The sequence below is a fragment of the Podarcis erhardii genome (assembly GCF_964252035.2).
Source record: "Podarcis erhardii genome assembly, chromosome: 1".
Taxonomy (NCBI): Eukaryota; Metazoa; Chordata; class Lepidosauria; order Squamata; family Lacertidae; genus Podarcis; species Podarcis erhardii.
In genome coordinates this window covers 122,679,421-122,696,989 of record NC_138497.1, presented here as the reverse complement: position 1 = coordinate 122,696,989, position 17,569 = coordinate 122,679,421, and the positions used below count along the sequence as shown (strand labels likewise).

The window sequence follows — 17,569 nt, the reverse complement described above, 5'->3', positions numbered from 1 at the left end:
TTATTAAAATAGATTTGATGCTGCAAATATTTATATTTAATGCTAAAGAAGTGGTGAGACTTACATTCTGTTTGGATTACTGTAATGCACTGTTTGTGGAAAGTGTTGGAATCTGCAGTGAGCCCCAAATGCTGCAGCCAGATTGCTGACCAGTAGTTACACTGTTAGTTACAATAGCTTCACTGGCTATTGTCCATTTCCCAGCAAAATTCAGAGTGCTGGTTATGACCTATGAAGCTCTCTTAGTCCCATCACCTTCACAGACATGTTTGGTGAAGACATGAGAGAGGGCCTTCTCAGTGACTGCTCCCAGATTGTGGAACTTCCTTCCACATAAGCCCAGGCTCTCTTCTCTGCTTTTCTTTTTGCTGGCAAGCCAAGACTTTTTTGTTCAGTCAGACCTTGGGTGCTGTGAGCTGCTTTGGACCCTGCACTGGGAGAAAGGTGGGATATAATTTAAATAAATGAACACCATGCTGAAATTTGGCTTACATGTGCTATCTAGACTACATTAATTTGAATTTGAATTGCAATAGGAGCAAAATATAGGATATCTCAAAGTGTGCTAGGGAATTACTGTATTATGATGAGTTATTTTTTCTTCCAGCGAGGCCATGACTTCTATGAAGGCGTCCGAGCAGGTAAAGTAGAGGCTGGAGAGGCCATTTCAACTTCCTAGCTTTCATCCCCCCCCCTTTTTTTTTTTTGCTTTTGTATTGTTGGTAGACAAGTAGTAGCCCATTTGACATTGACTTCTTGTGCTGCAAACCTTTGTAGGAAGGTTTGCAAAATGTTTGCAAAACTTAGAAAACCTGCTTCCTGACCCCTGCAATCCCCAGGCCTGGTTTGTTTTTTTAGATGCCAAGTCTATTGGGTATCTCTCTGAATCCTTGCTTTGTGGGTAGCAATTTGCCTTATTATAGTCTTTATTTTGTGGTGAACTGCAACCATCATACTCTCTCACTTAAAGTTCTCCTTTCATCATTAGCGACAGCTGTCGCCCACAATGTTTTGTGAGTTAAGCATCCTGAAAGATTAACCAAAGGCATGCAGGCTTGGCGCAGGTAATCTAGAACCCAGCATCACGTAAGGCTGATGGCAGTTAGTTGAGTTAGATGCCCGGCTCCTAGTAAACTCATCAGAATGCCAGCACAACTCTCAAGACTGCATCACAGACCAGTGACAAGGGACTACTTGGAGGTCTTCATTCCCGATTGAACGTACACTGGGAAAAAACTAAAGGTGTAACAGTTATCAGGACTCAATATTTATAGCACTAAAATTGCATTTTGCTGTTCCTTAACTACAGTGGTGCCCCGCAAGACGAACGCCTCGCAAGACGGAAAACCCGCTAGACGAAAGGGTTTTCCGTTTTGGAGGCGCTTCGCAAAACGAATTTCCCTATGGGCTTGCTTCGCAAGACGAAAATGTCTTGCGAGTTCCTGCGGGGTTTTTTCTCTCCCCCCCCCCTTTTCCTAAGCCCTAAGCCGCTTATCAGCTGATCCGCTGATAAGCCGCTTATCAGCTGATCCGCTAAAAGCCGCTAAACCGCTAATAGCGCTAATCCGCTAAGCTGTCAATGGGCTTGCTTCGCAAGACGAAAAAACCACTATACGAAGAGCCTCACGGAACGGATTAATTTCGTCTTGTGAGGCACCACTGTATTATATTTCAAGACACCTATGTTGTTCGAGGGAGAAAGGGCACAGTGAAGCACTCTTGTTGCATAGCCTCTTTGCTCATGCAAGGCAGACGAGAATGGGAAGCAGAAGCAGGCAGGCAACTGAGATTTGAATGCTAATACCAACCACAGTGTCAACTTGGATTGCTGTGTTTAGGAACATCAGTCAAACGCTTTTGGACCTTATTTTAAAAATGAGATCAAACTGCTAGTGCAGTTCTTTCAGAAATTGCACCAATAGGAAGTCCCACAGCAAATGCAGTAAGCCGTCTTGAGTCGCAAATTTCTCTAGAATAGTTGTGAAATGTGACTATTCAGTGACCTTACCTACCTGATGTACGGTTTAACTTTTTAATGATGCCAATACTAATGATGTTAAAACAGGTATTGAGTGCTCCAGGCAGAATTGCTTACGCCATTGTTTTATATGGCCAGTCATTCTAAGAAATAAGCAGATAACCCAATTAATTTGTTTTAATTAATTCTTAACTCTTTCTAAAATAAGCCTCCCTTAACTCTTCTCAGCCTCAGATTTCCCAATATGAATTGTGGATGTCAGGGCTGGAGAACCTGCCAGCACAGTAAACGGGGGCCCTCCCCCACCCAAAATAGGCTTCAAAAAAGCATTGCTTGTGGTGTGCGGGGTGTTTGTAAGTTTCTCTGCTTTGCAAACATACATTGATGATGAGATTGCCTAACACAAATGAGGAAATGGGATATAGTTACAGGATACACTCTACTTTGAATTTTATTTTAATTTCCGTTTTGCTAAGTTTATCAATCTGCTTACCAACTGTGGATAAAGCAAAAAATTATGTGCAAGTATTTATGTTAAAGATTAATAATGAAAGTGTTTCTAATGCAGTTGCTCTACTTTTCAGGCTACTAGCATGTAACTTACTGCAATAGCCATTAAAGGGGGGTGGAAGGCAAGCAGTGACAAGATGGAAGCTGGAGTCCTCATTCAAAGCAGACAGAAATACCAATAACTGTGATTCTTATTGCTAATGTGCCAGGTTATTAAAACCATCTAGGAGTCAGACAGAGGGCAGAACCAGATTACTCGTTGTGCTGATTTGCATAGCCCCGTGAAGTGCTGACTGAGAAATAAACATTCAGAGCAGCTGTAGATAATCCATTTTCTATTTGAATAGCTTGGCTCTTTTTGACCTGAAGGTTGACTGCTACCAAACTAGGGTTTTAAGTGTCTGCTTTCACTCTCAAATCGTCACTAGGTCAGTACAATTTCTAACCTTATTACACTGTGCTCATGCGAGGAAGATTGGCTAGTAAAACCCCTCCCCTCACAATGAAGTTATTGGCACTTGATTTTAACATACATTGATACAGCAGTGAGGAACCTTCAACCTGTGAGCCTAATTCGGCCAGCCAGGCTTCCCCATTTGGCCCGCAAGACTGTTTTGGCCAATCCATCCTTACCTGCCCTGCACCTGATGTTATATATGACAGATGTGAGCAGGTATAGATGCGGCTCACTCAGCCAAAAGCATGGTTTGCAGGCACTGCTGATCACTGGCACATGAAAAGCCTCGTGCCTTTGCAGTTTGATTTCAAATTCCTCGCCAAAGGAAAACTGGTCACTTGACATCATTGTGATATCAGGCAATTGGCAGGCAGGCAGTCTTATAATCTAATAATACAGCAGAGCTGGGAAGCCTTTGGGGTGGGATTTGGAGAGCAGCAGCACCCGGAAGGTCACATTTCCCCCATTCTTTGGCAAGAGCAGTGCAGCCCCCTATAATGAGTGCTGTGCACTTTAAAGAGGGTTTGGTCTCCTACTTGGTGTTGGATAGACGAGTCTTCCTTGCTAGCTAAGCATAAGAAGCCTTCAGTGAATGCGTTGTGACATTTTACATTTTGGGGGAAGCTTCTCCCCGCTTTTCCCGTGGCAGGTGTCATAACTAAGAGGCCTCTGTAAGTCTTGTCTCACTTTCTTTTGAAACATAAATCAGCAAGGATCCTTGGGCCCTTTGCACAGATACGGACTTGAAAGATTAATGCCCACAAAGCATAGCAAGTTTTTGAAAAGAAACATAAAAGGATCAAAACATGTGGATATTACGAGTGAAAAGGGGAAACCATTATGATCACTTGGTCTGACACTTTGTATGGCAAAAGTTCAACGTTACAATGCATGCATCACAGGCTACTGGGTTTTTTTGCTGACTGTTTCGTTCTCAGCCATTCTATTCTTGGAGATAGGAGTTAAAGCAATATTTACTTCTCCATTCTCTGTAGAGAATGCCCAGACCACCTGTTACATCCTGATGTACTATCACAGTTTGTTCTCGATATTCATTGGCACAAGGATAACACCTGTTTCAAATATTAAGGAAGGTATCTTAATGAGAGCATTATTATTTTTGTTTTCTCTGGTAGTGATAATTGACAAAGATCAGTCTCCAAAGTGGAAGCCAGCCGTTTTGGAAGAAGTAACAGATGAATATTTGGACTCATGCTTTAAGTCTCTTGGAAGCGGTGATCTCAAATTATAAAAGATTTGGACTAATGCTGTGCCTCTTTTAGCTCTAGCTTTTACTTAAAGCAACTAATGAATAATTTTGAATTTGACATATTTGGGATAACTGGCATTGAGTGAAATGCTCATTGCTGTTGTATCAAGTACTGGGGTCAAATATTGGTCTAGAGGGAATTGTTGGGGCAGTGCTATCCAGGGGTTAGCCATCCTAGAGCTTTATCACCTGTGTGTTTGCATTTTTACTTTTCTATGTAAAATGAACAAGATTATTTCCTATAAAGACTCAGATATCCTTGAATCAACTAAATGTTGTCTGCATATTGGGTTGTTTTTAAAATATATGTTTCATAGGTGGCTTATGAGACGAAACAAGAATTTAAAATAATCACAATTACCTTTATCATAATGTATGGAAACTTAATCCAGATGGATGAGCTGTTGAGCTGTGATCCAAAGACTTGAAGTGGACAAAAAGAGTGTTCTAACCAAGATATCTTAGCCACAGCTAACTAGTTTGTCCTGATGAGTCAGGAGCTGATTTGTCGCTGAATGGACAGTACATGTGAGATACGTGAAAACCTATGATTGTATTTTTGGAGGGCTATTAGATATATGACTTAATTGATTAAACCTGCTTGAATATTTATGGTACATAAAAATAAGATCTGATAGAAAACATGTACTTCCTGTGTTTTTGTTGCTAGGTGTATGGAGGCAAGTCTCCAACAGGTCTATCAACACCAACCAATCACCTCATTGAATGGCCTCTAATGTTGACTTAAAGGTCTCCATCTTGTATTCTTTTTAGGCCATCCTCTTGTTCAGCCACTTTGTCGAGGATTGCTCGAATCTCCCTCTTTGTTTTTAGCCAGGAAGAATAATAAGTACACCTTGTGGTTCCTGTCTCATTGCGGCACTGGCTCCATTGCCTGAATAGCTAAGAGATGGTTAGTGGCTGTGCTTGTCTAGCTCCCTGGACTAATGAGTATTGATAAATTTATCTCTGGGCTGTCTGAAAAATCCAGCGAGTAGTCAGAGGAAACGGCATCAATCACTCACCTGTCAGATATGGAGAAGTCTGCCTTCTGGAGGCCCGGAGACCTGGCATCATGCAAACTGCTTTTCGGTTCCCTTCTGAAATTTCATGGGTGAGGAATACCCCGAGTTGGACTGTAGCCAAGCAGAAGAGGGGGCTGTGGCTCGCTGTGTGTGGTTCCAGCATGATTTGTAGATGCTTGAGGAATGTTGCTCATTGTATTGTGATCACCCTTCTTAAAGCGCAGGAGTGCCTTCTGTTTGTCATGTGTCTCCACTAGCAGCTCCAGTAGCTCCTCAAAGAGCATCCACCTGCTGTGAGTTAGCAAGCTGGCTCTGTGGCATTGATGTCCCAGTTGCAAAGCCAGATGTTACATCTAGCGAAGTTGGTTGCTGCCATAGCCCCGGCACTGGACTGCACTGCATCCCGCGCAGCGTCTGCTTGGAAATTTGCAGCAATGGAGAATTTCTTCACTTTTTAAAAGGTAAGAAAAACCCAGCTGTCCCAAACAAAAGGCGTCGGTGTGATGGTTCCACCCCCATGTAGGATCAGCCATTTGGTCCCCGCCTGTGCAGCTGGCGGGAGGAGGCATCCCAGCCTCATGACTGCCTACCAAGATCCCTTGGGGAAATCATAATTGAGTTTTACCACCTTATATGATACAGTGGTGCCTCGCAAGACGAAAAGAATCCGTTCCGCGAGTCTCTTCGTCTAGCGGTTTTTTCGTCTTGCGAAGCAAGCCCATTGACGGCTTAGCGGCTTAGCGCTATTAGCGGCTTTTAGGCTTAGCGGATAAGGAGATAAGCGGCTTAGCGGCTTAGAAAAAGGGGGATAAAAGGGGAAAAAACCCACAGGAACTCGCAAGACATTTTCGTCTTGCGAAGCAAGCCCATAGGAAATTCGTTTTGCGAAGCACCTCCAAAACGGAAAACTCTTTCGTCTAGCGAGTTTTCCGTCTTGCGAGGCATTCGTCTTGCGTGGCACCACTGTAATGGTAAGTCATTTTCAGGTTTTGGACAATACGCAGCTAGTTCAGTTCTCAGGAACTTCCACTGAGTTCTGTAGAGGAAAATAAGAGGCTAGAGCCCTGAGTTCCTGAGGAAGCTGCAATGTGCATATTTAAGTTGTGTGTGGACACAGACTTCTTCCTGTACTCTGTCTACACATTCCCTGCTCTGCTGTGATATAAATTTTGCTGGCATTTAAATAGTTCTTCTGTTTCTTGGGCTTCTGCAGATGTAGCAATGCCCTGCAACTAGATTCTATTGATTTTAGTTACTGTGGTGGTTAGTTAATGAACATTTACATGCCACAGCTGGCTGGCTGTCGATCTTCCTTCTATAGGCTTTTTATAGTAAGGCAGGTCAAGCCACTGTTCTACTTGTTTCCATGGTAATAGATGATAATGTCACAATTTCAGAATTTCTATTTCTCTGAAGAATCAAGGTAGCTAAAAAATTGTTAGAAAATGAGAAAGCTTGTTTGAAAAGAAACATTTTTAGTAATAGTTAATGAGAAACTGGATGGAATAACGAAAAGGAAATACAAAGCAGCATTATTCATCAGTAGCCCCTTAAGACATTTAGGAACTGTGATTTCCCTATTTCCATAAATTGGGAGCAAATACACATACAGACCAATCTACTGTTCTAGAACCAAGATTTGAGGGGGGCAGGATTTCTCAACTTGTGTCCTTCCATCTCTACACGGCATGTAAGTGGAAGGGCCACCCCCTCCTTGTTCTCTTCTTGAACCATCTCCCTTCTTGGTTCTTGTTTAAGGCCTTTGGTACAGTACTGGACCAGGGACATCAATTGGCCTTATATCTTAAACATCTAGTATTTGGAATCTGCTAAACCACCATTCTGTGCTAGAAAGCAAAATTCCATTGCCACACAATGGCAGCTACCCAGGTTTTAAGTTCAAATTTAAAGTTTTTCAACCAGATTTCAGGCTCGATATTTGTAATTAAGTTTTTGGAAAATGAGAGAAAACAACACAGGCAATGTAATCACGGTATATTTCCACACTGATGTGTCATGCCTGTACTTCCCTCATGCACCCATTCAAGATGTTATATGTCTTTTTAAAGCTCTTAACGCAGTTTCCAAATAAATACACAAAAGTATTATTATTTTTTATTCAAACACAGTTGAAAGTGATTAATCATTTGGGTAGAAAGAAAACATAACATATACTGTAAAAAATATATTGTAATAAGCTATAGTTTAGGTTACCACTTCCTTGTGCTACAGAAGTACTGATTTACAAAGTTGTGCTGTAGATAGTGCTTTAAAGCATGGCTTTTGCCATATTTACTTGGTAATTTTCCTGATTTTAAAATAAAAAATATGCTCAAAATAAAGTGTATTGTTAATGTCCATATTACACAGTATCAAACAGAAGCTAAATCTTTTGTGATACATTGATAGAACACTGGCAGTAATACTGGCAGTAATATGTCTTTTATAAAGTATAATAGGGGTCGCATTCAGTTTTATTTTGGTTAGCGTCCAGTTTAGTGATATTAATTTACGTAGAAATGAAATATCTTTTGAAATATTAAGAACTTCATCTGGTGTTGAAGATCTGGAGAAGTCAAGCTCTTCCCCTGCTCTTACTCCAGGGCTTTTAAGATTGTATCTTTGCAATATGCCTGCTTGCAATATGCCTGCTACCAAAGAAAGGGCTGCAGCAGGAGCAACAATGCAGTATCTGGGACAGGTGGCTTCTCACACATTGCTGCCATTTCTACTACAATAAGATACACCAGAAGGAATGACAGCACCACTTGGAGATCACCCTCCCCTCCACCCCCACCATTTCAGCACTGAAATTTTACTAAATTGAAATTTAGTGTTCGGAAATGATATTGCATGCCACGGTTGGTCCAAGAACAAGTAAAAGTTCATTACATTCTTAATTAAATTTCTTTTCACCAGCAAAACTAAAGAGTGGGACTCCTATGTTGCCTTCCATATAACCTGCATTTCCTTTGTCTTGTGCTAACTAGAACTTGCATATCTGAAAATAATATTGAGGACATACCCCAAACATTTTCAGCAAAACTGTTGATCATTTGACTAAATCCTCAAATAACTTACCTAGTTCTCTCCTCTTCCAGTTCTGCCTTTCATTCTGTCTGCTGCATTTCCCCTTTTCTCTCTTAAATAGTGTTTTAAACGCTATTAAATATTGTGGTCTCGACAAAGGGTGTTCCAATTAAAATGTGATATTTTTAAAGGTATGCTGCCCTGCTGTTTACTTTGTTACCAACAAAAAAATAGGCTGGAATGCTTTTTCAACATTACTCAGCAATTTTCATTATTTGTTGTCAGTGTAATTTGTTTCTTAACCATCAACATTCAATGTTAATTCATCTCCCTTACAGCAACAAGTCTTTGGTCTGACATACGATTTGTGTACTTAATTGAACGAAGTTGCAAACAACTACCCCAGTACATCAAAATGATCAGATATGTCTAGAAAAAGAAGCTCTGATGGTGGTATGAACCATGAACATGGTGGTATAAGCACTTGCATCCCTGGTAGAGTTAAACACTTAGCTAACTCTCCTATAAATGGGACTTAAAACTCTTTAACTTTGGCAACACTGTATTCAGTGCTTACATTTACAATATTCTCTTAGGTGGAGTTAGCAATTCACATGCCTACTTCACCATCACAACTAATAGTTATAACCATATTTCTTAAACCCTGGCTCAATCTTAATTCAACTATACCCACTGTTCCAGAGATTTCAGAAACACGAGCACTTAATGCATTTGTTCTTGTGCATCTTTAGTGCTGCTGCCAATACTGAACACAACTGATTGGAGCACTGACTTACACACAAGTTGAAGAACCATTTGATACTACTGTGTGTGGTTCTGTTAAAAAATGAATAGTAAAGGCAAGGTGTTACATTACCAGAATCAAGGCTAGCTGCATCTGTACAACCGGTGTCTTTCAAAATCACAACTGCTCTTGTATGAATGTCGCTTTATTTGCACTAGCACCAAAAACAAGAGACGCCTGACAAAGTGAGAGGAGCCAAGCCTTGCAATTCATGAATCGTCACTTTCTATGTAGGGGATGTCACTATATTTGCTTTCAATCATTGACCATTGCTTCACAGCTTGATCCAGAATCTCTAGGGAGAGACGGTGAGCAAAGTCCATCACTGCAGGGCTTGCTGAAGACGACATCCCAGACTTTGTCTGATATTGGGAAGATTTATCTACGTTACCTCCACTATATTCGCTGACTTCCCGGCTTCCATCATCTAGAATAGTGTGTGGGAAGGGGCTTTTGGATTTAATACAGCCCATGGTACAATAACAGTAACTGGAAGTTCAATTTAGCTGCACGGTCAACCTTGAAGTACTGTCCTTCAGAGGGCTCGAGAATGCCACTTTCTTGAAAGCAGAGATGAGAATATGTCTCTCTCCCAATATCTGTGGAGAAAACGTTTTACATGGTTGGGTTTAGATAGGTTCTTGTTTTTGGTTCTACTCTAAAAGTGGATTTTTAAAAGACAGATTTGCTAGACAGAGTTTAAGAAAAATATAATTTGTTTTCTATTTAGGCCTTGAAAGGTTTTAGGCAAATGGCAACCACTTACAACAAAGGACTCTCTCCAAACACCCCCTCCCCAATTTAGAACATAAATACTAATTTTTGTCTCCTCTTCAGCTGCCAAGCTAGCAGTTTTCCACATTTATTTGCCGATTCAAAAGTTTTTTGTTTCATTAATTTAATCTTCCACTCTATTTCCTGGTTTATCAATTTAGAGTATTGTGCTTGATAAAGTTTAATTTCTCTCAGAGTCGGCTGTGACTTCGGGTTTAATCTTAACTTCTTCTCTAATTCTTTAATTAAAAATTAAATACAGTTACAAATTTAGAAATTGAAGGAAGAAATATTCAGAACCCTGCGGATATCAGAAAGTGTTTCCAGAGATACTTCAAAAAATTATATACTCAAGGGCCGCAAGATGAGGTTGAGATTAAACAATTTTTGGAAAAAAATGGACTACCAAAACTGTCACAAGAAAATAGATCAATCCTGAATTGTAAAATAACACGACAAGAGATTGAACAAGCCATTCAGAACATGCAATTGGGCAAATCTCCAGGGCCAGATGGCCTGACCTCCAAGTACTATAAGACATTAAAAGACTATCTGATACAACCACTGATGGAGGTTAGCAATGAAATAATGGAGGGGAAGAGGGCGCCGGAATCGTGGAAGGAAGCTTTTATCACATTGATACCAAAATCGGAAGCTGAAAAGACACAACTTAAGAACTATCGTCCCATTTCTCTTTTAAATGTGGATTACAAAATATTTGCAGACATTTTGGCAAGTAGACTTAAAAAAGTTTTAAATGAAGTAATTCACAAGGACCAGGCAGGCTTTCTCCCAGGTAGACACTTGTTTGCTAATACAAGGAACATTATTGACATCTTGGAACTTCTGCAAACAGATATAAATACAAAAGCAGTGTTAATTTTTATAGATGCAGAGAAGGCCTTTGACAATATCTCCTGGAAATTTATGAAGGGAAATTTAAAAGAAATGGGAGTGGGACGGGGTTTTGAGAATGGGATTGACGCAATATATTCAGAACAAAAGGCTAAACTGATAGTTAACAATGTGGTTACAGAAGAGTTTAAAATCGAAAAAGGAACACGACAAGGCTGCCCTATTTCCCCTTTGCTATTTATTTCGGTTCTGGAGGTGCTCTTGAATATGATTAGAGGGGACCGGTTGGTGGAAGGAATTCAGGTCGGAGCGAAACAATATAAACTTAAAGCTTTTGCAGATGACCTAGTTTTGACCCTGCAGGAGCCAGAATCTAGTACGAAAAGAGTACTACAACTGATTCAAGACTTTGGTCGGGTGGCGGGATTTAAATTAAACAAACAGAAAACCAAGGTATTGGAAAAAAAATTGACAGATACAGAGTCAGAACGGTTTCAGAGAGAGACAGAATTAAATGTGGTTAAAAAAGTAAAGTACCTAGGGGTAAACATAACAGCAAAAAATCTGAGTCTATTTAAGGATAACTATGAAAAATGTTGGTCAAAAATTAAGAGAGACTTAGACAGTTGGACAAAATTGAAACTTTCTTTGTTAGGCCGAATTGCTGCTATTAAGATGAATGTATTGCCAAAAATGTTGTTTTTGTTCCAAACACTACAGATTGTGGACAAGACGGAGTGCTTCCGGAAGTGGCAGAGAGATATCTCTAAATTCGTCTGGCAGGGCAAAAAGCCCAGAATTAAGTTTAAGATATTAACTGATGCGAAAGAAAGAGGGGGCTTTGCCCTGCCAGACCTAAAGTTGTACTATGAGGCCGCAGCTTTCTGCTGGCTAAAAGACTGGCTACTTCTCGAAGACACTGACGTGCTGGATCTGGAAGGTTTTAACAATGCTTTTGGTTGGCATGCATACTTATGGTATGACAAGGTTAAGATCAATAAGGCCTTTAAGAACCATATTGTCAGAAAAGCAGTGTTTAATGTCTGGACAAAATATAAAGACTTATTGGAAAATAAAACTCCAAGGTGGCTATCACCTCTGGAAGCTAAGGCCCGAAAAAGACCCAATATGGGAGACCAAATGGCCAAAATATTGGGAAATATTAGAAAAAGATGGAGACAATTGGAAATTGCAGAGTTTTGAGAAAATGAAAGATAAAGTGCGAGACTGGTTACACTACGCTCAGATTAAAGAAGTTTTTAAAAATGACAAGAAGCTAGGGTTCCAGGTGGAGAAATCGAAATTGGAAACTGAACTGTTAGAACCTAAGACTAAGGTACTTTCAAGAATGTATAACTTGCTGTTAAAATGGAATACACAAGATGAAATGGTTAAATCGGCTATGATAAAATGGGCACAGGACATTGGGTATAATATCATGTTTGAGGACTGGGAAAGGTTGTGGACCACTGGGTTGAACTTCACTGCATGTAATGCTTTGAAGGAAAATGTAATGAAAATGATATATAGATGGTACATGACCCCAGTTAAACTTGCCAAAATATACCATTTGTCTGATAACAAATGCTGGAAATGTAAAGGAAATGAAGGAACATTCTTTCACCTCTGGTGGCCCTGTCCTAAAGTGAAGGCCTTTTGGGAAATGATATATAATGAGCTGAAAAAGGTATTTAAGTATACCTTCCCTAAGAAACCAGAGGCCTTCCTTCTGGGTATTGTTGGCCAGAGGGTGATAAAGAAGGACAGAACTTTTTTCCTGTATGCAACAACAGCAGCAAGGATACTCATTGCTAAGCATTGGAAAACTTAAGATCTACCCACACTGGAAGAATGGCAGATGCAACTGATAGACTATATGGAATTAGCTGAGATGACCGGCAGAATCCGAGACCTGGGAGAGGAGAGGGTTGAAGAAGACTGGAAGAAATTTAAGATTTACCTACAAAAATACTGTAATTGGGTTGAATGTTAAGAAGGATGCTAGATCATAAATAACTGTGCACCACTAAACTAGATGGAATCAGGATGATAAATGAGATCGAGGGAAATATAAACTTTTTGGAAAATTATAGGATTATATTTAAATGAACGGAACACAAGAATGTAAACAAGATGATAAATTGCTGGTAAAAATTTATAACGATGTAAGTGGGAGCGGGAGACGCGAGGGAGTCCAAAGAAGTTTTGAAACTATGTTATGATACATGTTATATTGTTCATTATTTTTGCACTTGTATTTAAAAACCTTAATAAACATTCTTAAAAAAAAAAAAAAAGAACATAAATACTAAAAAGTTTAGTTTCGTAACTGTTACCCACACTAGCTAAATGTTATTTTCAAGTTTAACCTGAGTTGCTCAGCACACCTCAAAGGCTGGTCCTGGATATGAATATAGAATTGTATTCAGTGCTAGCCCTACTCAGAGTAGACCTACTGAAATTAATGCCCATTAATTTAAATGGCTCTATTCTTAGGATGTGTTGGATACCACCCATGGGCATAATTTTAGCCTAACTGGGTTTAGACTGCTTTAGGATACAATTAATGCTAATGACAGTTTAGTGGTACCTGGATAAACCTCCATGGTTAAGAGTAGCATCAGGCTCACAAACTCCTCCCCTGTCCTGTACAGCCAGAAGGACTTTTAAAAAATGGGGCAGGGAACTTTGGCAGCCAGCCTGCATCTTCAGAACCTCCGAAATACAACACAGCAGGGTAACAACTTACACAAGAACTTTGACAAAGACTCTCCTCCCTGCAAGAGAGGGGAGTGGTTGTGGCTGGCAGCCGGACTCCGCCTCAAGCAGGGGGGGCGTTTGCCCCCTGCCTCCCACTCACCTGGCTGGCGCCCCCGCCCTTGGCCAGGCACCCAACCAGGTGCCTTCAAGGGGGCGTGTACAGCAGCCTGAATTGCTGCGGCGCCAGCCTCCAGCCCTCACTTTACACAAGAACTTTGACAACTTACACAAGAACTTTGACAAATGAAGCCACACAGATGGGTGGAAAGAGCAGACAGACAAGTATTGGAGAAACTAATCACAAAAGAAAGACTCAACATCTCAAACACTTTCAGAAACTTTATGAAGCCACGTGAAATTACTTTCGAGCACAACTTTTCTCATTGTAGTGTGTTCAACATTAAAGTGTGTGTTTGAAACGGCCATATGTGCTGCCACCTTACTGGTCCTTAAGCCCCTCTAACTTTTTATCCTTGTAAAGCAAAAAAGAATTTCCTTTAGCACACTGCCCAGCAGCTAATTCCTCCCTCAGAAGACTTAAGAGGCAGGACAACCAACTAGGAGATGACAGCACTAGCACTTGCAAGTGCCACTAGCATCCTGAAAATACAGAAGGCTCAGCAATGTCCAACACTACTATGCAGTTGGGATTTTGCAAGCCTCTGGCAATGCTAGACCATTAATGACCTCTTATTAAAGGAGGGATGAGGAACCTCTGGTTTGAATTTGGCCTGGTGGGGGGTCCTTATTATTATTATTGATTGGTTTGGAAAACAGGGCTTGCTTTTGATGCTGAATTCAATGCATGCACTGCTGGGATCAGATCCTCTTGGGAGTGGATCCCTGCCAAATGGAACTTGCACTCAGCCATAGATTTAAATTCTGTGCTGACTGCAAAACCTGCTTTTTGGCAGGGATCTTTGGAGCTCTGACTTGAAATCAAATTAAAGCCAGGGCTGCAAGTAAGAGTAGTGAGCACAATCAGATCCCCACCCCTGGTTTAAAGGATTGTATCTAACCAAGTTCTCCCAGGCCTTTGGCTAATTAAATAATCTATGGCCTTTTAAACTGTGGGGGGAGGGGTTTTTGTTTGTTACTATGTTAGTTATTTTTGCGTTTTTAAATTGTGAACTGCCATGTGATCCTTGGATGAAAGATGGTATAGAAATTTAATAATAAGCTTGTGTTGCTAATGAACTTGCATATGAATTTTAAGAACTGGCAAGAAAGGAAAGGTATGAAAGCACCAATTGTGGGTGAAACAGGCTTATTCATTCATAGGTATGTACTTTATTAGGATCAATGCATTTTGAATTAGGAACGTTTTCAGGGGCACTATGCAGTTAAAATAACAAAAAATCCCCAACCATTTATATTGCATAGAGTTCCTGAAGAAGATTGCTGTCTTAAATGCATTTGGCCTAATAAAGTTACCATCTGTGTACCTACAGGTTTCCACTCATCTCTTGCTTCCACTGTCTGGCACACACACCTGTTCCACAACTATAGCCAGAATTTTAAATGCTAACAACTAGTATTTTAAACACACAGTACAGTACTCAGACCAGAAAGCTCAACAGCAGGCTCTAACAGTTAACTAGATACAAGCAGCTATTGTCATATATGTCCCAGAGAATGAGAGCAGCAAAGTAGAGATGAAGAAAAGATGGACATCCAGTAAAAGACAATGATCACCTTAACATTGTCAGTTAATTATTAATGAAACATCCAAGTTCAGAAGTATTTCATGGTAGGCATTAAAGGAATTTCTTGGACAGAAGCTGCACCTGAAGAAAATCTTGTCCTTTACATATTCAACACTACAGAACATTGAAAGCTGTCCTATGACAAGCCAGACCATTTGTCCATCTGAGTGGCAATGGTTCTCCAGGGTTTCAGACATATTCCCAGCCATGATCCTCAGCATACAAAGCAGACGCTCTAAGGCAGGCATGGCAAACTTATGGCCCTCCAGAAACTACACAAACTAAAATTCCCAATATCCTTGACACTGGTTATACTGGCTGGGGCTGATGGGCATTGTAGTCCAACCAACGTATTAAGGCAGGATTTCCCAAACTTGGGTCTCTAGCTGTTTTTGGACTACAGTCCCCACCATCCCTCACCTCTGGTTGATGGAACTGTAGTCCCCAAAACAACTGCAGACCCAAATTTGGGAAATCCTGTACTAAAATTTGGCTAAGAAATAACTGATTCCACATGCAAGCTGTAGGAAAGTCTTATCACTGTCCTGATCATATATATAGGGAGGGTAATGTTTAAAAGCCCTTTACCATGTGCAAAACTCCTAATGCATGTACTGCTTGTGCACCAGTCATGCTCTCAGGATGATGGTTGCATAGGTTTTTAAACATGAATGAATCTTATAGTTTATAATAGATACTTTTCTGTAGCATAGAAAAAATAGTCTTAGCCAATTTAAGACCAGGTGCATTTAACAGATAACAAAGGAATTTGCAGCACTAAGTTGTCAATCAAACTGTCAGTCCATGTTCAATATTTTCTGACATGTCTTCAGCCTCCTAAAGCAAAGTGGCTAATCAGTGCACCTTCTACTTATCATACAGCAACTCCAGGATTAGTAAATTAACATAGGCCAATTTTATGATTTGGAAAAAAATGGCTTTTGCGGCCAGTCTGAAAAAGCATTTTAATGACAGAAGTTCAGCATAGTTTGAAAATGAATGCAGACATTGAGTTATTGGTATTATTCTATAACTACATCCAATGTCTGTCTAGTTGACAAGTCAAGGAAAATGGTCTGCCTAGCATTTCCTTAATAGATCTTAAAACATTTCTTTCAACCCTACCTGGAATACACAAATGAAGAAATAATTCCCTTATTCCTGTTAGCGAGGGGACTCTTTTCATTCCACTATTCATTTTATTCATCTAGAAAACCACTGAAGAACCCTACTCCCAAGTAAGGTAAAGGGACCCCTGACCATTAGGTCCAGTCTGGGGTTGCGGCGCTCATCTCGCTTTATTGGCCGAGGGAGCTGGCGTACAGCTTCCGGGTCATGTGGCCAGCATGACTAAGCCGCTTCTGGCGACCCAGAGCAGCGCACGGAAACGCTGTTTACCTTCGCGCTGGAGCGGTACCTATTTACTTGCACTTTGACGCGCTTTCAAACTGCTAGGTTGGCAGGAGCTCCCCCCGTCGTGGGGATTCGAACCGCTAAACTTCTGATTGGCAAGTCCTAGGCTCTGTGGTTTAATCCACAGTGCCACCCGTGTCCCCCTACTCCCAAGTACTAAGCTCCAAAAAGACTACTACCCAACTGCATCTGTACTATATACTAAAAAAAGGCCAGTTAGATTTTGGGATTTTGTACTAAGGCTCCGGTGTTCTCCAACCAAGAACTCAAAAGTATATCAGATAAAATCCTATGATTGGTATTCTACAAATACACCACTTCTCCACAACTTGACTCAAATTATAATGCTTCACACAATGACCTGATACAGATGTAATCCACAAACACCGGTTTGCTGTTACAAGCTTCAAGATTGCACATGAAAGGAGGATATTTAAAACTTTAACTCCTGGTGTACATTGTGTACTTAAGACTTCTAAAAAGCTGTTGAGAATATCCCATGCCAAAGACTCCTGGGTAGACTTAGCAGACAAGAGGTAAGGGAAGAGACCCTCTAATGGATCATTAACAAGGAACAGAAAACAAAGTCCTCTGTGGAAGCATATAGAAAGTAGTGTCCCTCCAAGGATTGTTATTGGGACCTATGGTTTTTAACTCGTTCATATATGAACTAGAGTTAGAGGTGAGCAATGAGTTGGCCAAGTTTGCTGATGCCAAATTGTTCAGTAAGGCAAAGAAAGACAGTAAGGAGCTCCAAAAGTATCTGTCCAAACTGAGTAAATGGACAGTAAAATGGCACATGTAATTCAGTGAAAGCAAATGGTAAGAGATGCATGTTTTTTGGAAGGGGGGCGGGAATCCTAATTTCACATATGAGCTAATGGGGTCTTAACTGTCAGTGACTGACCAGGAATGAGATATTGGCATCATAGTGGATAGCTCAATGAAGATGTCAATTCAGTATGTGGCAACTGCAGACAAAGGTG

At 40.5% G+C, this 17,569-nt stretch overlaps 1 protein-coding gene and 1 long non-coding RNA gene across 2 annotated transcripts in view; one reads left to right on the top strand and one right to left on the bottom strand.

Moving 5' to 3' along the window:
* The window catches only part of HIBCH (3-hydroxyisobutyryl-CoA hydrolase), a 59,591-nt gene extending 54,734 nt beyond the window's left edge, over positions 1-4,857 (top strand). The window contains exons 13-14 of the mRNA XM_081846744.1: positions 608-641; positions 4,082-4,857. Coding sequence (XP_081702870.1) covers positions 608-641; positions 4,082-4,197 — 150 coding nt within the window. The 3' untranslated portion in view covers positions 4,198-4,857. The remainder of the gene's footprint in view (positions 1-607; positions 642-4,081) is intronic.
* A 4,608-nt stretch (positions 4,858-9,465) lies between these two features.
* Positions 9,466-17,569, bottom strand: part of LOC309335427 — a 73,188-nt gene continuing 65,084 nt past the window's right edge. The window contains exon 5 of the long non-coding RNA XR_014153495.1: positions 9,466-9,674. This is a non-coding gene — a long non-coding RNA (uncharacterized lncRNA). The remainder of the gene's footprint in view (positions 9,675-17,569) is intronic.